This window comes from Hemibagrus wyckioides, linkage group LG05, assembly GCF_019097595.1.
Source record: "Hemibagrus wyckioides isolate EC202008001 linkage group LG05, SWU_Hwy_1.0, whole genome shotgun sequence".
Classification (NCBI taxonomy): domain Eukaryota; kingdom Metazoa; phylum Chordata; class Actinopteri; order Siluriformes; family Bagridae; genus Hemibagrus; species Hemibagrus wyckioides.
The window spans coordinates 11235924-11255370 of record NC_080714.1 but is presented as its reverse complement, the minus strand read 5'-3'; the positions used below and the strand labels follow the sequence as shown (position 1 = coordinate 11255370).

At 36.7% G+C, this 19447-nt stretch overlaps 2 protein-coding genes and 1 long non-coding RNA gene across 3 annotated transcripts; 1 reads left to right on the top strand and 2 right to left on the bottom strand.

The window, feature by feature from the left end:
• Positions 1–655: 655 nt before the first annotated feature.
• Positions 656–3453, bottom strand: LOC131353466 (uncharacterized). Its single transcript, XM_058390526.1, has 2 exons — positions 3336–3453; positions 656–2049 (listed from the first exon to the last, which is right to left on the bottom strand). The coding sequence occupies exon 2, from the start codon at positions 2022–2024 to the stop codon at positions 681–683; it is 1344 nt and encodes a 447-aa protein (XP_058246509.1). The 5' UTR covers positions 2025–2049; positions 3336–3453; the 3' UTR covers positions 656–680.
• A 2313-nt stretch (positions 3454–5766) lies between these two features.
• On the bottom strand, positions 5767–8564 carry LOC131353464 (uncharacterized). The gene is made up of 2 exons (XM_058390523.1): positions 8447–8564; positions 5767–7160 (listed from the first exon to the last, which is right to left on the bottom strand). Exon 2 carries the CDS (start codon positions 7133–7135, stop codon positions 5792–5794), a length of 1344 nt encoding a protein of 447 aa, XP_058246506.1. The 5' UTR covers positions 7136–7160; positions 8447–8564; the 3' UTR covers positions 5767–5791.
• A 5005-nt stretch (positions 8565–13569) lies between these two features.
• Positions 13570–18998, top strand: LOC131353424 (uncharacterized). Its single transcript, XR_009204622.1, has 4 exons — positions 13570–13621; positions 17404–17612; positions 17768–17900; positions 18851–18998. It is a non-coding gene; the product is annotated as an uncharacterized LOC131353424 (long non-coding RNA).
• Positions 18999–19447: the final 449 nt, after the last annotated feature.

The window sequence follows — 19447 nt, the reverse complement described above, 5'->3', positions numbered from 1 at the left end:
AGTTATTAAAGAGTGAGCAGTGTTACTATATCCTTAAGTTATTAAAGAGTGAGCAGTGTTACTATATCCTTAAGTTATTAAAGAGTGAGCAGTGTTACTATATCCTTTCAACTAAATAAATCCAACTTGGCATCAAAAGGTTGTTTCCTCCCCCCTGACTGTCAGTCACTCATTTAATATTCTGTAGAAAATGTAGAGACTGCGGTTCACAGAGTCTGATGTCCAAATCAATTCCAAATCTTTTTTTTTATCATTATTATTTCCAAATCAGATTGGAAATTAACTGGAGATTAACAGTTTCAGAAATACCAGGCCATCTGGTACCAACATACCATATTCAGTTACAGAGATTGCACTTTTTCCTCAGTCTGATATTTGTTGTAACTGGATCGGATTGACTAATTAGATAACTGCATGAATGTGCAGTTGTACATGTTCCCAGTGTAGTGGATGGTGATCTTAAATGAGGTCAGGCAACAAATATTAATGTAACTCTGCCCACACAGCATCAGCATAATTAACTCATATAAACTAGTATCCAGCAATGTAATGTTAAAAACGGCATAACCGTTCTGATAATTATTTAATGAAATTCTACAAATTTATTCCCTTGCTAGAATTTTTTTTAATTTTCTTTATTTTTTCAGCACACAAATACAAACTAACAAAAAAGAACATTATTATTGACTTTTCAATAAACCAGATAACTGTAGGGCTCTATTCACATTTGGTATCAGTTCTTGATCAAAGTCCCACACTCGTGTGTCAACAAATAACTGCTCCTTGGTAAGACTTCCTTGTAATGGTATTCTCACATGAACAATCCGACACACATCGAAAGGAACTTTATAGACCCGTCCAATGTGTTTCAGGCTAGAATGCACTGAGGTTTGTATTACATTCCTAGGGTTAATGATCATCTTTGTGGGGTTGTAGATGTTCTTTCTATCTGGTTCTCTGTAAATGTGTTCCATGATATTGATGCCAGGAATACTTTTCCATTCTGGCTGGTGAAACTTACCAGTTTCTTCAAACTGAGTCTTGGGGAAAATGTGGTTTTCTATGAGAAATACAGTCACCTCTTTATGTTCCTGTTGCAGAGCCTCCATCAATAATGCAAGGTTAGCATACTTATAAGGCATGATGATCTCGTCAATGTCATTCAACAGGACATATTTGGACTGATACATGTGTCTGTAAATGCACTCATTGAGTGTTACCAACTGGCCATAGTACTGGATGTCCCCTTTATGAAATTTAATATTCCATCCTGCAGATGGCTTAAGGAACTGGTCAATAGGCCATGGCACAATCTCTAGAAATCCTGCTTTCTCATAGTGCTGTAGGAGCTTCTCCAAGTCAGGACCACAGCTGGTGTTGTAGATTACCACGCGTTGTACACCAAGAAGCTTGTACATCTCCATGGTTTGAGCAAACTGCAGAACATTATTGTAGTTTCCAAAAAGGCTGGATATACAGATGGTGAAGTTGTACTTGAAAGAATCTTCTTTCATTCTGTTCTTTACTGGCAGGAAGTCTAGGTTATTAATGTCTGTGTGTTCATCAGCTGAAATGGCGACGTGGGTTGCATGCTGGGTGTGTTTGCCCTGGCACAGCACATCTGAAGCACCAAATGGGAAGCCAAAATGATCCGTGTGTATCTCAATTTCAGCTGCAGTAAACTCGCAATCTTGGCTTTTGTTGCAGTAAATGCAGTAAAGTTGCTGTGTACTGTTTCTTTTGATTATGCTGATAACTTGAATAGCTTTATTGAGCCTGTGATCAATGAATGCAGACACTGCAAAATGGCTTGTGTTTTTAATAGGGAATATAGAATTCAGAGATTTTGGGACATTGTGTACATCTGAATTATTGCTTGTAGGCAATGGTGTGTCTGCATATAGATTTCTGGTGATATAAACATCGGTCAGGCTAAGAATATGCTTCCATTTTGAAATCAAGATGCCAGTCAGAACACCAAAAATGATAAGGAAAATAAACAGTTTCATCTTTGTGTATGGCATTTTAAGCCAGAGTCCAGTCTGACCCCTGTAGATTGAAACAAAACTATTATTAATACAAACCTACAGTACTAATAATACCTTTATAGATTTGATCAATTATAGCATAGAAATTGTCTCAGAAAGTACAATAACAAAATATAAATTAGTATCAGATTTTTAAATATCTATAGTATTACCCATCCCAAATATTATTCAGTTTTAACAAGTATATGCTACTCGCCTTCTTTATGTGGCCAGAGCAATTGTGCAAATAATCATCCCTATAAAAGTGTACCCCACAATATTTGTTTATAAAATAAGTGATTATGAAAATGTATAGGAGGATCAAAGATGTTTACCAAAAGGAATGAGACAAGATTTAACCACAATGCTGCAATCTTCTACTCTCGCTCTGTGTTTACTAAAAAGTCAAGCAAGTTTGAGTGCTCAGGAATGCGAACTCTGAAGTTCAGACCACATGTTTTCAAGAACAATCAAATCTAGACATTATCATAGCACAACACTTTAGGGTTAGGCTTTGACAGGTTTATGCCATTACAGTTCTGCTTAGGCAAACTATTTATAAGCACTAAATATTTGGATTCATTTATAAAGATGGTTTAATAGAATGTGGGTGTTCAAATAAATCTAGTAAATTTGGAAAAACTTTTCCAAATTGTGTTCCTGAGTATCTAAATGCATGCATAAGAAGACTAACCAAAATTAACCTTGACTTAATTGACTTTAAATCTTCAAAAACTATAATTTGTATGAATAATGCACATTTAAATGGAATACACAGTTTAAATTTATTTTTATTATTTTTACAGAATTTTGTAAACACCCTTATACATAGAGACTACAGAAGTGTGTCTATCAAAAGCACATCTTCATGCTAGTTTACTAGATCAGGGACTAAGAATACCTGTACCATCAAGAAATTTTTCTGAAAATCAGTCAATTTATATTGATTGCAAAAATTAAAGAACATGAAATATACACGACGCAATGTAACACAAAGTCATAAATAGTCATAGTCCATTACGACAAAAGAAATTTTGAGACAAGCCGATCTAAACGAATGTCTCAGTTGACAGAAGATTTATAATAATATATATAATAACTAACAATTAATAATAGTAGTTATTGATATGTAGTAGTTATGTAGTAGGTATTTTCAAATATTTAAGCAATAAAACTTTTTACTCCCTAATACTCCCTAAAACCATTATAATTTTCCAGTTTAGCTCTTCCTTGCCAGTGGAGTTTAAGATCTAAATAAATAGCAAAAAATGAAAAACAAACCCATATCGCTCTTGACTTTCAACCTACCTGAAAACTGCAGAATTATTCAAAAGTCCCACACTTGTGTCAACAAATAACTGCTGCTTGGTAAGATTCCCTGGTAATGGTGTTCTCACATACGCATGAAGAAGAACCTGATAGACCTTTTCACTGAGCCACAGACTGGAATTCAATATTTGCATTAAAGCCAATAAAAAATACAACAATAGTGCTAGTAACCAATGAGGAAACATAATGGCTCACTCAGTCATACCTTACTTTATAGCATAGCACATCAGAGCCAAAACTTCCCTGTTCACCTTGTTTCCAAGTCAAACTGTGGAATATTTAGAGATTTCATGTACAGCAACAGTTTTCATCATCTTCATGATTCATGTGATTAAGTGCTATGTCTCAAATTAAACACCCTGACCTTACATTAAAAGTACCTAAAATAACATTGAAGATACAGGAGACTGGTACATAAAGCAGACTTTTGAATAGTTTTCAAGGTCACATAAATGGCTTTATATTTCAAACACAAACAGGACAACTGATGATAAGGTAAAGGTGATAAACCAGATAAGGTGATAAACCAGATAACTGTAGGGTTAAGATTTGAAATGATTTGAGTCCATAATCATTGTATAGATCTTTTAACGTGTAAATGCCACATTCAACCCAGGATTTGGAAACAAACGGTTTATTACCAGTACAAATATTATTATTGTGCCAGATGGGGATAGAATCACTATAGGGAACTGAAACACCCATAATTTTTCTGCCATTTTCCAAATTTTAATAGAGTGGCTTATGATCGGACCAAACTTTTCCAGAACTTTCTTGGATATTCCTGTAAAGAGTAGACGTATTGGATAAATAATATTCCTTTCCAAAGCTCGCCATGGCACAGGGGAGTCACTATCCATCCAAGTCCTAAGTGCTCTCATTTGGTACGCTAAATAATAGGACCAAAAATCTGGTAGAGATAAGTCACCATATTATTATTATTATTATTATTATTATTATTATTATTATTATTATTATTATTATTGTTGTTGTTGTTGTTGTTGTTGTTGTTGTTGTTGTTTAGGCATCGCAATTTGATTATAAGAGAAATCAGAGATGAATGGCCAGACTAGTCTGAACTAGCCCTTGAGGTGGATTGGCTTCAACAGATTAAGTCCATAAGGCAGATTCCACTTGTGTCAGCCAGGAACAAGGCTATTGTGGACACAGACTCACTGAAACTGGAAATTCAATGACTGGAAACTATACCATGTGATTTATTTTTTAATAACTTTCCAGTTTCCAGTTTTTTTTGTGCGAAGACTGAGCAGAGTTACTATATCCTTAAGTTATTAAAGAGTGAGCAGTGTTACTATATCCTTAAGTTATTAAAGAGTGAGCAGTGTTACTATATCCTTAAGTTATTAAAGAGTGAGCAGTGTTACTATATCCTTAAGTTATTAAAGAGTGAGCAGTGTTACTATATCCTTAAGTTATTAAAGAGTGAGCAGTGTTACTATATCCTTAAGTTATTAAAGAGTGAGCAGTGTTACTATATCCTTAAGTTATTAAAGAGTGAGCAGTGTTACTATATCCTTAAGTTATTAAAGAGTGAGCAGTGTTACTATATCCTTAAGTTATTAAAGAGTGAGCAGTGTTACTATATCCTTAAGTTATTAAAGAGTGAGCAGTGTTACTATATCCTTAAGTTATTAAAGAGTGAGCAGTGTTACTATATCCTTAAGTTATTAAAGAGTGAGCAGTGTTACTATATCCTTAAGTTATTAAAGAGTGAGCAGTGTTACTATATCCTTAAGTTATTAAAGAGTGAGCAGTGTTACTATATCCTTAAGTTATTAAAGAGTGAGCAGTGTTACTATATCCTTAAGTTATTAAAGAGTGAGCAGTGTTACTATATCCTTTCAACTAAATAAATCCAACTTGGCATCAAAAGGTTGTTTCCTCCCCCCTGACTGTCAGTCACTCATTTAATATTCTGTAGAAAATGTAGAGACTGCGGTTCACAGAGTCTGATGTCCAAATCAATTCCAAATCTTTTTTTTTATCATTATTATTTCCAAATCAGATTGGAAATTAACTGGAGATTAACAGTTTCAGAAATACCAGGCCATCTGGTACCAACATACCATATTCAGTTACAGAGATTGCACTTTTTCCTCAGTCTGATATTTGTTGTAACTGGATCGGATTGACTAATTAGATAACTGCATGAATGTGCAGTTGTACATGTTCCCAGTGTAGTGGATGGTGATCTTAAATGAGGTCAGGCAACAAATATTAATGTAACTCTGCCCACACAGCATCAGCATAATTAACTCATATAAACTAGTATCCAGCAATGTAATGTTAAAAACGGCATAACCGTTCTGATAATTATTTAATGAAATTCTACAAATTTATTCCCTTGCTAGAATTTTTTTTAATTTTCTTTATTTTTTCAGCACACAAATACAAACTAACAAAAAAGAACATTATTATTGACTTTTCAATAAACCAGATAACTGTAGGGCTCTATTCACATTTGGTATCAGTTCTTGATCAAAGTCCCACACTCGTGTGTCAACAAATAACTGCTCCTTGGTAAGACTTCCTTGTAATGGTATTCTCACATGAACAATCCGACACACATCGAAAGGAACTTTATAGACCCGTCCAATGTGTTTCAGGCTAGAATGCACTGAGGTTTGTATTACATTCCTAGGGTTAATGATCATCTTTGTGGGGTTGTAGATGTTCTTTCTATCTGGTTCTCTGTAAATGTGTTCCATGATATTGATGCCAGGAATACTTTTCCATTCTGGCTGGTGAAACTTACCAGTTTCTTCAAACTGAGTCTTGGGGAAAATGTGGTTTTCTATGAGAAATACAGTCACCTCTTTATGTTCCTGTTGCAGAGCCTCCATCAATAATGCAAGGTTAGCATACTTATAAGGCATGATGATCTCGTCAATGTCATTCAACAGGACATATTTGGACTGATACATGTGTCTGTAAATGCACTCATTGAGTGTTACCAACTGGCCATAGTACTGGATGTCCCCTTTATGAAATTTAATATTCCATCCTGCAGATGGCTTAAGGAACTGGTCAATAGGCCATGGCACAATCTCTAGAAATCCTGCTTTCTCATAGTGCTGTAGGAGCTTCTCCAAGTCAGGACCACAGCTGGTGTTGTAGATTACCACGCGTTGTACACCAAGAAGCTTGTACATCTCCATGGTTTGAGCAAACTGCAGAACATTATTGTAGTTTCCAAAAAGGCTGGATATACAGATGGTGAAGTTGTACTTGAAAGAATCTTCTTTCATTCTGTTCTTTACTGGCAGGAAGTCTAGGTTATTAATGTCTGTGTGTTCATCAGCTGAAATGGCGACGTGGGTTGCATGCTGGGTGTGTTTGCCCTGGCACAGCACATCTGAAGCACCAAATGGGAAGCCAAAATGATCCGTGTGTATCTCAATTTCAGCTGCAGTAAACTCGCAATCTTGGCTTTTGTTGCAGTAAATGCAGTAAAGTTGCTGTGTACTGTTTCTTTTGATTATGCTGATAACTTGAATAGCTTTATTGAGCCTGTGATCAATGAATGCAGACACTGCAAAATGGCTTGTGTTTTTAATAGGGAATATAGAATTCAGAGATTTTGGGACATTGTGTACATCTGAATTATTGCTTGTAGGCAATGGTGTGTCTGCATATAGATTTCTGGTGATATAAACATCGGTCAGGCTAAGAATATGCTTCCATTTTGAAATCAAGATGCCAGTCAGAACACCAAAAATGATAAGGAAAATAAACAGTTTCATCTTTGTGTATGGCATTTTAAGCCAGAGTCCAGTCTGACCCCTGTAGATTGAAACAAAACTATTATTAATACAAACCTACAGTACTAATAATACCTTTATAGATTTGATCAATTATAGCATAGAAATTGTCTCAGAAAGTACAATAACAAAATATAAATTAGTATCAGCTTTTTAAATATCTATAGTATTACCCATCCCAAATATTATTCAGTTTTAACAAGTATATGCTACTCGCCTTCTTTATGTGGCCAGAGCAATTGTGCAAATAATCATCCCTATAAAAGTGTACCCCACAATATTTGTTTATAAAATAAGTGATTATGAAAATGTATAGGAGGATCAAAGATGTTTACCAAAAGGAATGAGACAAGATTTAACCACAATGCTGCAATCTTCTACTCTCGCTCTGTGTTTACTAAAAAGTCAAGCAAGTTTGAGTGCTCAGGAATGCGAACTCTGAAGTTCAGACCACATGTTTTCAAGAACAATCAAATCTAGACATTATCATAGCACAACACTTTAGGGTTAGGCTTTGACAGGTTTATGCCATTACAGTTCTGCTTAGGCAAACTATTTATAAGCACTAAATATTTGGATTCATTTATAAAGATGGTTTAATAGAATGTGGGTGTTCAAATAAATCTAGTAAATTTGGAAAAACTTTTCCAAATTGTGTTCCTGAGTATCTAAATGCATGCATAAGAAGACTAACCAAAATTAACCTTGACTTAATTGACTTTAAATCTTCAAAAACTATAATTTGTATGAATAATGCACATTTAAATGGAATACACAGTTTAAATTTATTTTTATTATTTTTACAGAATTTTGTAAACACCCTTATACATAGAGACTACAGAAGTGTGTCTATCAAAAGCACATCTTCATGCTAGTTTACTAGATCAGGGACTAAGAATACCTGTACCATCAAGAAATTTTTCTGAAAATCAGTCAATTTATATTGATTGCAAAAATTAAAGAACATGAAATATACACGACGCAATGTAACACAAAGTCATAAATAGTCATAGTCCATTACGACAAAAGAAATTTTGAGACAAGCCGATCTAAACGAATGTCTCAGTTGACAGAAGATTTATAATAATATATATAATAACTAACAATTAATAATAGTAGTTATTGATATGTAGTAGTTATGTAGTAGGTATTTTCAAATATTTAAGCAATAAAACTTTTTACTCCCTAATACTCCCTAAAACCATTATAATTTTCCAGTTTAGCTCTTCCTTGCCAGTGGAGTTTAAGATCTAAATAAATAGCAAAAAATGAAAAACAAACCCATATCGCTCTTGACTTTCAACCTACCTGAAAACTGCAGAATTATTCAAAAGTCCCACACTTGTGTCAACAAATAACTGCTGCTTGGTAAGATTCCCTGGTAATGGTGTTCTCACATACGCATGAAGAAGAACCTGATAGACCTTTTCACTGAGCCACAGACTGGAATTCAATATTTGCATCAAAGCCAATAAAAAATACAACAATAGTGCTAGTAACCAATGAGGAAACATAATGGCCCACTCAGTCATACCTTACTTTATAGCATAGCACATCAGAGCCAAAACTTCCCTGTTCACCTTGTTTCCAAGTCAAACTGTGGAATATTTAGAGATTTCATGTACAGCAACAGTTTTCATCATCTTCATGATTCATGTGATTAAGAGCTGTGTCTCAAATTAAACACCCTGACCTTACATTAAAAGTACCTAAAATAACATTGAAGATACAGGAGACTGGTACATAAAGCAGACTTTTGAATAGTTTTCAAGGTCACATAAATGGCTTTAATATTTCAAACACAAACAGGACAAATGATGATAAGGTTCTGTACCAAAACAATAACTTGCATGAATTTCTATTACTGCACATTTATATATAGAATACTCTTCCATGGTCAAATTTCTTATGATTTTATCATGTTTACAGGATTTGGCAGACATCCTTACACATAAAGACTTACAGAATTGTTTTTATTTACAGAACTGAACTGAATTTGGGTAACCAGACCACCATCCTGACTCAGTGTAGGACACTGGGAAATGCCTGATTGATAAAGGTGTTGACATGATTATCAGCTGGTGCTAGTCAGTATTAAATTCTGGGGCAAAAGCAAAAGTGATGGTTGAAGTTAATCCTTGTGTCATGTCTGGACGCCCCCGCCCAGTGCGCGAACCTGGCCCTTCGTGGTGGTGCATGCGCTGGCATGCCATGGAAAGCAGACCCAGATTCAGCGAAACGCTGCTTTATTTACATAAACACAAGACATGGGGAAGACGAACCTAGCTCTTAGGTTTCGGTTTTGTTCTAGATCAACCACGTTATGTCTATCTTGACAGGAACATAGTAAACAAAACTTAATATGGTAACCACGGGACAGCTAAAGATTGACCTACAAAGTCATGAACACCAGGATCCCTATTTATAGGGCTACACATTATGTTTAATTAGGAACAGGTAACACAACCGGATAGAGAATAATAGGCAGGGTAAAACACAACAGACACACATGAGCAGGCTTCTGAGGTTCACTGCCCAGCTGTTCCTGACACCTTGACTCACACATCTATTAATTCTTAGGACAAAATGGCCAGGTTTTCAGACATCAGTGAGGGAAATGTGTGTGGATGGGTCCCACAGCAGGGTAGCATGTTTTGTCACATTGGCTGAGAAGGTGTTGCCTGGGTCGTTGTAGTCAGCTCCATGGCGCACTTCAGTGTATGACACATGTGCCTTGTTACAAACATATATCTCTTTATTTAATGTAACTAAATGTAACATCTGTTGTTCTCCAAGCATATCACTTTGTAATCAGCAGTGGTGGGCAGTAACAAAGTAAATGTAATTCGTTACTGTACTTAAGTATCTTTTTCCAGTATCTGTACTTTACTAAAGTATAAAAATTTGAGACTTTTTACTTTCACTCCACTACATTTTGAAGTAACATATCATACTTTCTACTCCACTACATTATCCCACATCTCTCATTACTTGTATTAAAAAAAAGATACCTGCTCTGCTCTGCCTCAGTAACATACGATTTCTTCTTACAAAAATTCAACATCATATTGGCGAAATTATGTAGAGGTGAGCACGTCCTGTGATAATCATAACAGCAGTTTTCTTTAATGTGAATCAAATGTTAGAATTCATATATCCCAAGTTAATTTTAATCTTTTAGCTTTACCTATATTAAACCAACTTATTTTAATCTGTGCTTAGGCAATATAATAACAACTATCAGCTGTGGAAATGGTAACCATATAACTAGAAGTAGTTTAAAATAGCATAAAAAACACATATAATCATGCTTGAAGAGTAGAGTAGGTAAACAAGTAATTATTAGAAATAGGCAAAACAGTTATGTAAGAAAACCAGTAGGCTTTTTGCAGATGTAAAACAGAGATTAGGAAATCTCAGCTTTATTTTCAGCCATGTATGAAGCACAGGCAGGGCCTGAGGGAAATACAGGGGAGGTTGGAGAAGTTGGAGAGGTTGGAGTGTTTTCTGGCAGATTCGACTGAGCAGAACATAGTGAGAAAGGAAGGCAGGTAATAAAGGTCAACAAAGCCTATGTGTATGTCCCTGTGAAACTGCTAGATAGGGCAAGAAGCTCTAATTGCAGTACCCTGGAGTGCAGCGCCAGAAGAGAAGAGCCCGAGCCACAACAGCTAGCAGATATGACAACAAAAAGCAAAACAACCGAATGTAGAAATTAGAATTAAAACTCATATGCCCCATACAAACGTCATGCATGAGCAATTAATATGTGAATGTCACAAAGAGCGTTAGTATGTGCAAAACTAGGGAGTAGTAGAAAAGGCCCCATGTAATTTAAAAGTCAGGTAGCTCAGTCCATTTGATCAGAAATAGATCAGATGGCATATTTACGTTGTAAAAATAGTAAATGGCAGTGTTAAAACCTCATAATAGGATAAATGATAATTGTTTGAGGTCACAGTTTCAACTAGGTTTGGGGAAAGACTAACTGTCAGGTAAACACAATAATCCTCACAATATAAAATTTAATAAACAGAGCATCACTTGAACAAATATAGCACTGTGTCTAACTTACAGGTTGAAATTCGAAGGGTCATCAGTTAAAATAAAAAGATAGACAAACACTAAAAGAAAGGGTGGTTGTTTTTAGGGTATGTTATTTATCAGAAAAAGTTATCAGCAAAATAAGTGATCAGAGGGGTAGGATGCAGGGATAAGTAGAAAAGATTTTTTACAGGCAGTCACGCTTGACCAGACTGAGCCTGATGCTTTGTGTTTGAGTGCCATTTTGGTGGTGTTGTTAAGAATCATCTTTCTACAGTAAGGCCAAGTTTGCTCCTTCTCATCCAAGCCTGGTTAGTTTTTGCAAGTGTAGTGGGTAATTGGAGAAAACTCTGGACCACCTTGTAGTGTGTCCACTCAGAGAGTGACTATGAGTTCAGACACAGTCTTTATTAATGTTACTGATGTTATTAAGCAACCCAGTAACCCAATTGCATTTATTGTGGATATTTTACCAGTCACCAAGTAAAATTCCATTTTTTATATAGTTTTTTTTTAAGTAAAGCAGAATAAGATTACTGCACAAATACTGTAATTGCCATCACACACTAAAGCATTAGTTACTAAATACTGAAATATTATCACATATTACATATTATATCCCATATTATCACAACATGCAATTAAAACTCTTAATATAAGACACAGCTGTAAAATTGATCATGTTAAACATCATAATGGCGAACAAATACCAGTCAGTCTCTATATCGGGCTCTTCAAAGGGACCACATGTTAATACAGTTAGCTTACACAGTTAGACTACAAATAGTTAGCCATGAATTCTTAAATAATAAAACAATGCAAAACATACTTAATTTCTGCATATTTTACAACAACAGCATAGAAATACCTCTTAATAACATTTGTTAACTAGCACATTGTGTTTCGTGTTTAAGCTTAATTCCCTTAAATAAGGGAAAATAGTGAAAGAAGAAGAATGAAAAAACTGACACGCTGCTATCATGCCACTCATTTGTAATTAGTGAGGTAGAGTAGTGCTCTATCTACCCCCTACTGGAACTCTGTGGTATAAGATGTAGCTAGTAGATCAGAGCACAATCATTTAACACAGGAGATAATCTGTAACACATACGGGCATTACACTTTTTGTTTTATAGGTTGGATACAACCTATACAACAACAAAAAAAAAAAACATGAAAAAACACATGAAAAAACAATGAAAACATAGAATACAGTGATATCTGCAACAGGAACAAAATTTGATTTTTGCAGAGAGAAAGATTTCTTTCTCTAGATGCATATTTCACACATCTGTCACATACCCCCCTCAAAATAGATGTTGTCCCTAACATCCCAGTCTTTGACCATTCATGCAAATAAGGAGCAAACTATACCAAAAACACAAAAAGCAGTATTTCAGTGTGGTGCAGTGCAATGTTACAGTCTGGAACTCTTTTCATACATTCTTAATCTTATGTGTAAATACCCAGTCCATGTTTCTCTTGTTTTTTTTTTCCTTTTTAACTGACAATGTCCATCCTTTGGGAATAGGTCATTATGTCAATAGGTATTTGTTGGTCATTCATGTAAATGTTTTCTCTCTCTGGTGAATGCTCCATCTGATTTGTTCCTCCTTGTTCCTCCTCTTGCTCTGCTGACATGTCCTACTCTGGCTATATGCATTCAGCCTCCATAGGTGTACAAGCACATGAAGGATTCAACGTGTCCTGATTATGGTTTGGGCTGCTGTGGGAATGTGACAGATGTGTGAAATATCCATCTAGAGAAAGAAATCTTTCTCTCTGCAAAAATCTAATTTTGTTCCTGTTGCAGGTATTCTATGTTTTCATGTTTTTTTTTGTTGTTGTTGTATAGGTTGTGTCCAACCTATAAAACAAAAAGTGTAATGCCCGTATGTGTTACAGATTATCTCCTGTGTTAAATGATTGTGCTCTGATCTACTAGCTACATCTTATACCACAGAGTTCCAGTAGGGGGTAGATAGAGTGCTACTCTACCTCACTAATTACAAATGAGTGGCATGATAGTAGCGTGTCAGTTTTTTCATTCTTCTTCGTTCACTATTTTCCCTTATTTAACCCTCTGGGGTCGACGGCATCGTCGACGATGCCAATCACTTTTTTTCTCTTTGAAAGTGTTTTTGTAAATGAAATTACATTGTAGCAACCCAGAAAAAAATATGTACACAAACGGTAGACGGTTTTCTTTCCAAAATGTTTATTGCCAAATAAATGTTTGTTATTAAATTAATGTTAAAAATAAAAAACAAAGGTATGTCAAATTCTCGTCTCCACACTGGCCGGAGACCCGCCCCCGCACTTAGCGCTCCATTCACATGTAAGATTTATGTAAACGACTCTATTTAGTAAATGCTATTTGCTGTGTTGTTTGGGGGGAGTGACGTGCTGATGCATGCCCGTGTCCAACAGAATAAAAAGGTGTGTACAATTTCAAATAATAGTAATCATCATGCTTTTTTTTTTTTTTGCTGTTTGTGTCCAGCATCGAATAATTATTTGACCGTGAATGTCTGGAATCTGGTTGTGAATTTATGACTGAAATAAAGCTGCTCACATCGGCGCGTGCTTTCACTTTGCAAAAGGCAGCGTTTATTTAGCGAGTATATATTTGTGCTATGTTGTTTTGATAAACAGACGAAATGTAAAATAAATAATAGTACCACAGAAAAACAACATAGCACAAATATATATTCGCTAAATAAAAGTGAAAGCGCGCGCCGATGTGAGCAGCTGTATTCCAGTCATCATACACTCAGATCACCCCCCCCCCACCCAAGAAAAAAAAAAAAAGCATGTTGTCTGTGAATGGCTGGAATGTGGTTGTGAATACGACTTTTAGCAAATGTCAAATGTTCTCGTGAACCTGCGGCGCGCGCTTTCACTTTGTAAAGGGGAGCATATTGATCAAAAGGAAGATAAAAGCGCGCGCCGATATGAACAGCTTTACTTCAGTCATATACAGAGGCAACTTTTGCTAAGCAGACAAAATGTTAAAAAAAATAATATAATAGTACCCCAGAAAACCAACATAGCACAATGCACGTTGTCTGTGAATGCTAGAATGCGGTTGTGAATATGCCGTTTAGCAAATGTTCTAAAAGAATTGCATTTCAGTGAAAATTTCAGAAACCATGCATTATTTTTTGTTTCTCTCAACAAAGCCTGGCCTCAGTGTACCCTGTTTTTGTATGAGGAATCTGAATGTATAGGTGCGAACAGCTGAGACATCAATAGGAGTCCTGGGGAAACCTGGTGTCACCTGAGCCAGGTGTCAATAGGTCTTACATATTCATGAATAGTCATGGATTATTCAGTGAAACAGAGGCTCTGCTGAAAAAAATTAGGCACATCAGGGCGTGTCCTTGTTGCAGGACTCTTTCAATGGACGCCCCCCCTCTCGGGCTGGGAAGTGGCCCTAGACAGCTGCCCTGCCCATGGCATTTAGGCTCCTGTCTCTCATGGAACACAGATTGCCTGAAGATGGGGGCTATGTTTCTAGTGCTGAAACACTTCTCCTGAAACTCAGGAGTTACCTTTGGAGGTCCCCTTTACCAATCATTAGAGCATTCTGTGTTTGTGCCCTCTGGTCAGGTTGGTGCACCAGATTTGGCCCTTGCTAGAGACCAGATTTCTCTTGCTGAGAGCTTTTTACACTCAAGAGCATATGTCCCGGAAGCAGGCTTCCTGCTGAGGCAGGGGCTGTGGCCCAGGGAATGGCATTTCCACCCATAGGTGGTGGAATGCATATGCCAATTTTTGGCTGGGTGGAAGTGGCTATGTTTGACTAGAGTTCCTGCAGACATGCTTATCACCCTCTACATTGAGGTACTGTATATGTGGCAGCCATTGCTCAAGTCACATGCCTGTTCTCTGGTCTCTCACCTCCTGTACCATGCCAGGTCACTGAGGCTTTCCTGTAGACCATGTCTCCTCTCCTGAAACCTCTCAGTGGTCCTGGAGGGGCTTCTCCAAGCCCCCATTTGAGCCAATAGAGTCAGCCGATAAATTGGCATGATTTCACACAGAGCTTCAGACACAACTTCCACATTGAAGCGTTCCCATAGTGTCAGCCATGATGCAGCATCTCGTTCCCTTCTCATGGAACTGGGTTATACACATAACCTGGTTTAGTTATTGTCTCTTTCAAATTCAAATTCAAATTTTATTTGTCACATACATATACATACACAGTACGACATGCAGTGAAATGTTTTTTCACGACTGTCTGGCATGTAAACATTTATAAATAGTATTTGAGAAAGAGATCCATAAAAAATAAAGATAAAAGTAAAACTAGAGTATCTTAAAAGTATAAAAATAGAAAATAAAGTAAATAAAATATAATATAATATAGATAAATAAAAATAAAATAAAATATGAAAATATAGGTGTAAATAAAAATATAATATAAATAAAATAAAATATGAAAATAGGTGTAAAATAATATATGTATATATATATATTTATATATATATATATATATATATATATATATATATATATATATACACACACACACAAAGTGATATATACACATAAATGCAGACATGAACATGAAGGGATGTATGTGTATATGGCATATATTGAGGTGATCCAGTGTTTATCATTAAAGTGTCCATGTGCTGGAATAATTGTATAAAGTGACTTGTGCCAGTCCAGTGTCAAAGTGTCAGTTTGTGCAAATGTGCGAGGTTGTGCAAAGTGATGAAAAGTGATGAAAAAAAGCAGAGAGAGTCCCCGTATCTGTATCAGGTTCTAGGTGTTTCCTGGTTCAGACTCCGAATGGCCTGCGGGAAGAAGCTCCTCCTCATTCTCTCTATGTTTGCCTTCATGGAGCGGAAGTGCTTCCCTGAACACAACAGAGAAAAGAGTCCATTGTTGGGATGGCTGAGGTCCTTCACAATCTTCCTGGCTCTGATCCGGCACTGCTTGCTGTAGATGTCCTGCAGGTCAGGGAGCTCGGTGTGGATGGTACGTTCAGCTGAACGCACCACTCTCTGAAGGGCTCGCCTGTCCTGAATGGTGCTGTTCACGAACCAGGAAGTGATGCTACCTGTCAGGATGCTCTCAGTGGTGCAGCTCTTTAGACTGTGGAGATTGGTGTATAATAAAAAAAATTTTTCTGTGATCACCTATTTAAGGTCTAAGAACTCTAGCTTTCTGATATGTAGATGGTCAATTTTCTCTGATGCAGTTAAAGTACAGGAGCCATAAGCAATGACACTTGAGCTTCACATTCTGTGTCTGCTAGAGAAGCGTCAGCATTCATCATTCTGGAGGTTGGTGTTTTATAGTCTGTGATCCTTGTCACAGGCTCCTAGAGTGAACATATTGAAACTGTGACTCTAGTTTCCTCCCGTAGCAACACTTGGCTTCCTTCATCGTTCTGCATATGCTGTTAGATGCAAACTTGTACTCATCCATGTTCATGGTGGTGAGCCCCACATTGTAGGCAGTGGAGTGGGATCTCAGAGCCCGGATTGTAGGCAGTAGAGTGGGATCTCAGATCCTGAATAGTTTTATCCACCCATGGCTTCTGGTTGGGAAACATTCTGATGACGGTTTTTTGAACCACCTTGTAACTGTCCTTGAAAGGTGTGTAGCAGTGGTCTAATGTTCTTTCACTTCTGGTGGGGCATGTTATTGCTGGAAAAAGTTCGGCACTGTGTGCTTGAGGGTGACACTGTTAAAGTCCTCCGGTACAATGAGTGCAGTGTCCCGTGCTGGGTCTGGTGTTGTGTGAGAGCCATAGTGTTGTGTGAGAGAGAAGACTATAAATACGAAAAATAAACAAAAACAAACAAACAAACAAAGTGTAGTAGGAGCAGTCATGATGGCAATCAACCTCACCGGCGCCATCTTGGAGTAGTCTGTGGAAGCATCAGTGTGGAGGATAAATGATTCCAAAAACTTTGGGAAGCCTAGAACAGGAGGCTGGATCAGACAATCTATCAACTGCTCTAGGATTGAATAGTGTGTGTCAGTACACACATAGTCCCACATTCCAGTCAGAGCTTTGGATGGAACACCTCTGCTATTATGCTTCATTTGCCATTTTAATCATTTTTGTTTGAACTGTCTCAGCTTCTGATGTCATATAGTGGGCTAGCAATACATGAAAAATCTTAAAATACTGCCAATAATAACTCAGCAGTCACATGACAGCTCTTAACTCACTGACCAGGCTTTTTGTTTTTCAGGGCACTTACTGCAGCAGTATCGGCAGAGTCCATCCAGTTTCCCTCAGCAGACATAATTCTTCTGAGGTATCATACTTCTGCTTTAAACAGGTCACACTTTTGGGTTTTTAGTTTTATCCCATATTGCCTCACCCATCACAGCACTTTTCTGACATCATTGGCACGATCCTGGAATGGAATTTTCTGCTAAATGCAAAGACATCATCAAGGTAGGATACACATATCTCATCCCTTAAGCCCTCCAGGCACTCTTCTATGCATTTGGGATCCTGCAGGTGCATTCATCAGCCAGAATGGGAAGCGGAGCCATTCATACAGGCCCCAGGGGGTTACAAAAGCTCTTAAATGCCTACTTTTCCTCCAGACTGTCCAAATTGTCATGTACCTTGGGGACAGGGTGACGATCTGGGTGAGACCTTTTGTTGAGTTCTCTGAAGTCAATACACAAGCGCAGGGTACCAATACTGAGACAGATTTTTCGACCCATCCCAAGTCCTGTAAGTAATCTTTCATCTCTTTATGCAACAGTTCTTGACACTGGTTCAACATCTTTTAGTGATATGTTCATTTGCAGATTTTTCACATAGCCAATATCATGCTTATCCTCTGTCAGAACTCTCTGAGTGGACACACTACAGGGTGGTCCAGGGTCTTCTCCTGTTATTGCTGTACACTTGTAAAAGATAACCAAATCAATAAAAGTAAACTAAAGAATCTTCTTCAGGTTTGGAAGAGAAGGAGCAAACTTGGCTTTATTGTAGTAAGACGTTTTTTAACAACACCGAAATGGCACTCAAATACAGTGTCAGGCTCAGTGCAGTAAAGTGCAACGTCCTGCAACAAATCCCATGTATTTATCCTGGCATCATCCGATATCTCCTACTGCTTATTTTTCTCAAGATTGTTTAAACTCATTACTCTTGTGTACTTTTTCTGAGAAATAACATACTCTATAAAACCACCCCCCCTCCTTCTTTTACGTTTATTAATCTTTTTATGTTAACTGATTACCCTTTGAATTCCAACCACTAACCTTTAAGTTCGACACAGGGCTGTTTACTATATTTGTTCAAGTGGTGTTCTATTTATTAATTTTTATATTGTGACAATTTTTTCCCTAAACTTTTGTGAAACCATGACCTTATATTTGGACATTTCTGTCCCTTTTTCCTCTATTAAATACTACACACAATTATAACATATCCTATTATTAGGCTTTAACACTGCCTTTACTATTTTTACACCATAAACATGCCATCTGATCTATTTCTGATCAAATGGACAGAGCTACCAAGTTACATGGGGCCTTTTCTACTACTCCCTAGCTTTACACATACTTGTGCGCTTTGTAACATCCACATATAACTTGGACATACACATAATGACATACACATAGGCCTTGTTGACCTTTCTGACCTGCCTTCCTTTCTCACTATGTTCTGCTCAGCCGAATCTGCCAGAAACACTCCAACCTCTACAACTTCTTCAACCTCTTCAAACTCCCCTGCACTTCCTTCAGGCCATAGGTGTGGGTGCCCTGTCTGTACCCTGTACATGGCTGATAATTAAGCTGAGAATTGCTCATCTCTGTTTTACACCTGCAAAAAGCCTACTGGTTTTCCTACATAATTGTACCTATTACTAATAAACTACTTGTTTACCTTCTCTTCAAGCATGACTATATGTTTTTATACCAACTATACTACTTTACACTTCTTCTAGTTAATATGGTTAACATTACCATAGCTGATACCTTTATTCTGTTATTGTATTGCTTAAGCACAAATTAAAATAAGTAAGATTAATGCAGGTAAAGTAAAATAGCTAAAGATTAAAAGTAACTTTGTATTTATGGATTAAAATAATCTTAGATTCGATTTACATTAAATGAGTAAATTTAATGATTAAAATTAACTTTTGATTTAAAGATTAAAGTAGATTAGGATTAGATTTAGATTAAAATGAATACATTCTTCAGAAAAATTTTAACACCTCCCTAAAGAGTGAGGCCTGTACTTCACACTCAATTCGGACAGAGTAGCAT

Bases quoted from the DNA above. Each gene is read 5' to 3' on its own strand.
- LOC131353466 (XM_058390526.1), bottom strand. From the start codon at position 2,024: ATGCCATACACAAAGATGAAACTGTTTATTTTCCTTATCATTTTTGGT.
- LOC131353464 (XM_058390523.1), bottom strand. From the start codon at position 7,135: ATGCCATACACAAAGATGAAACTGTTTATTTTCCTTATCATTTTTGGT.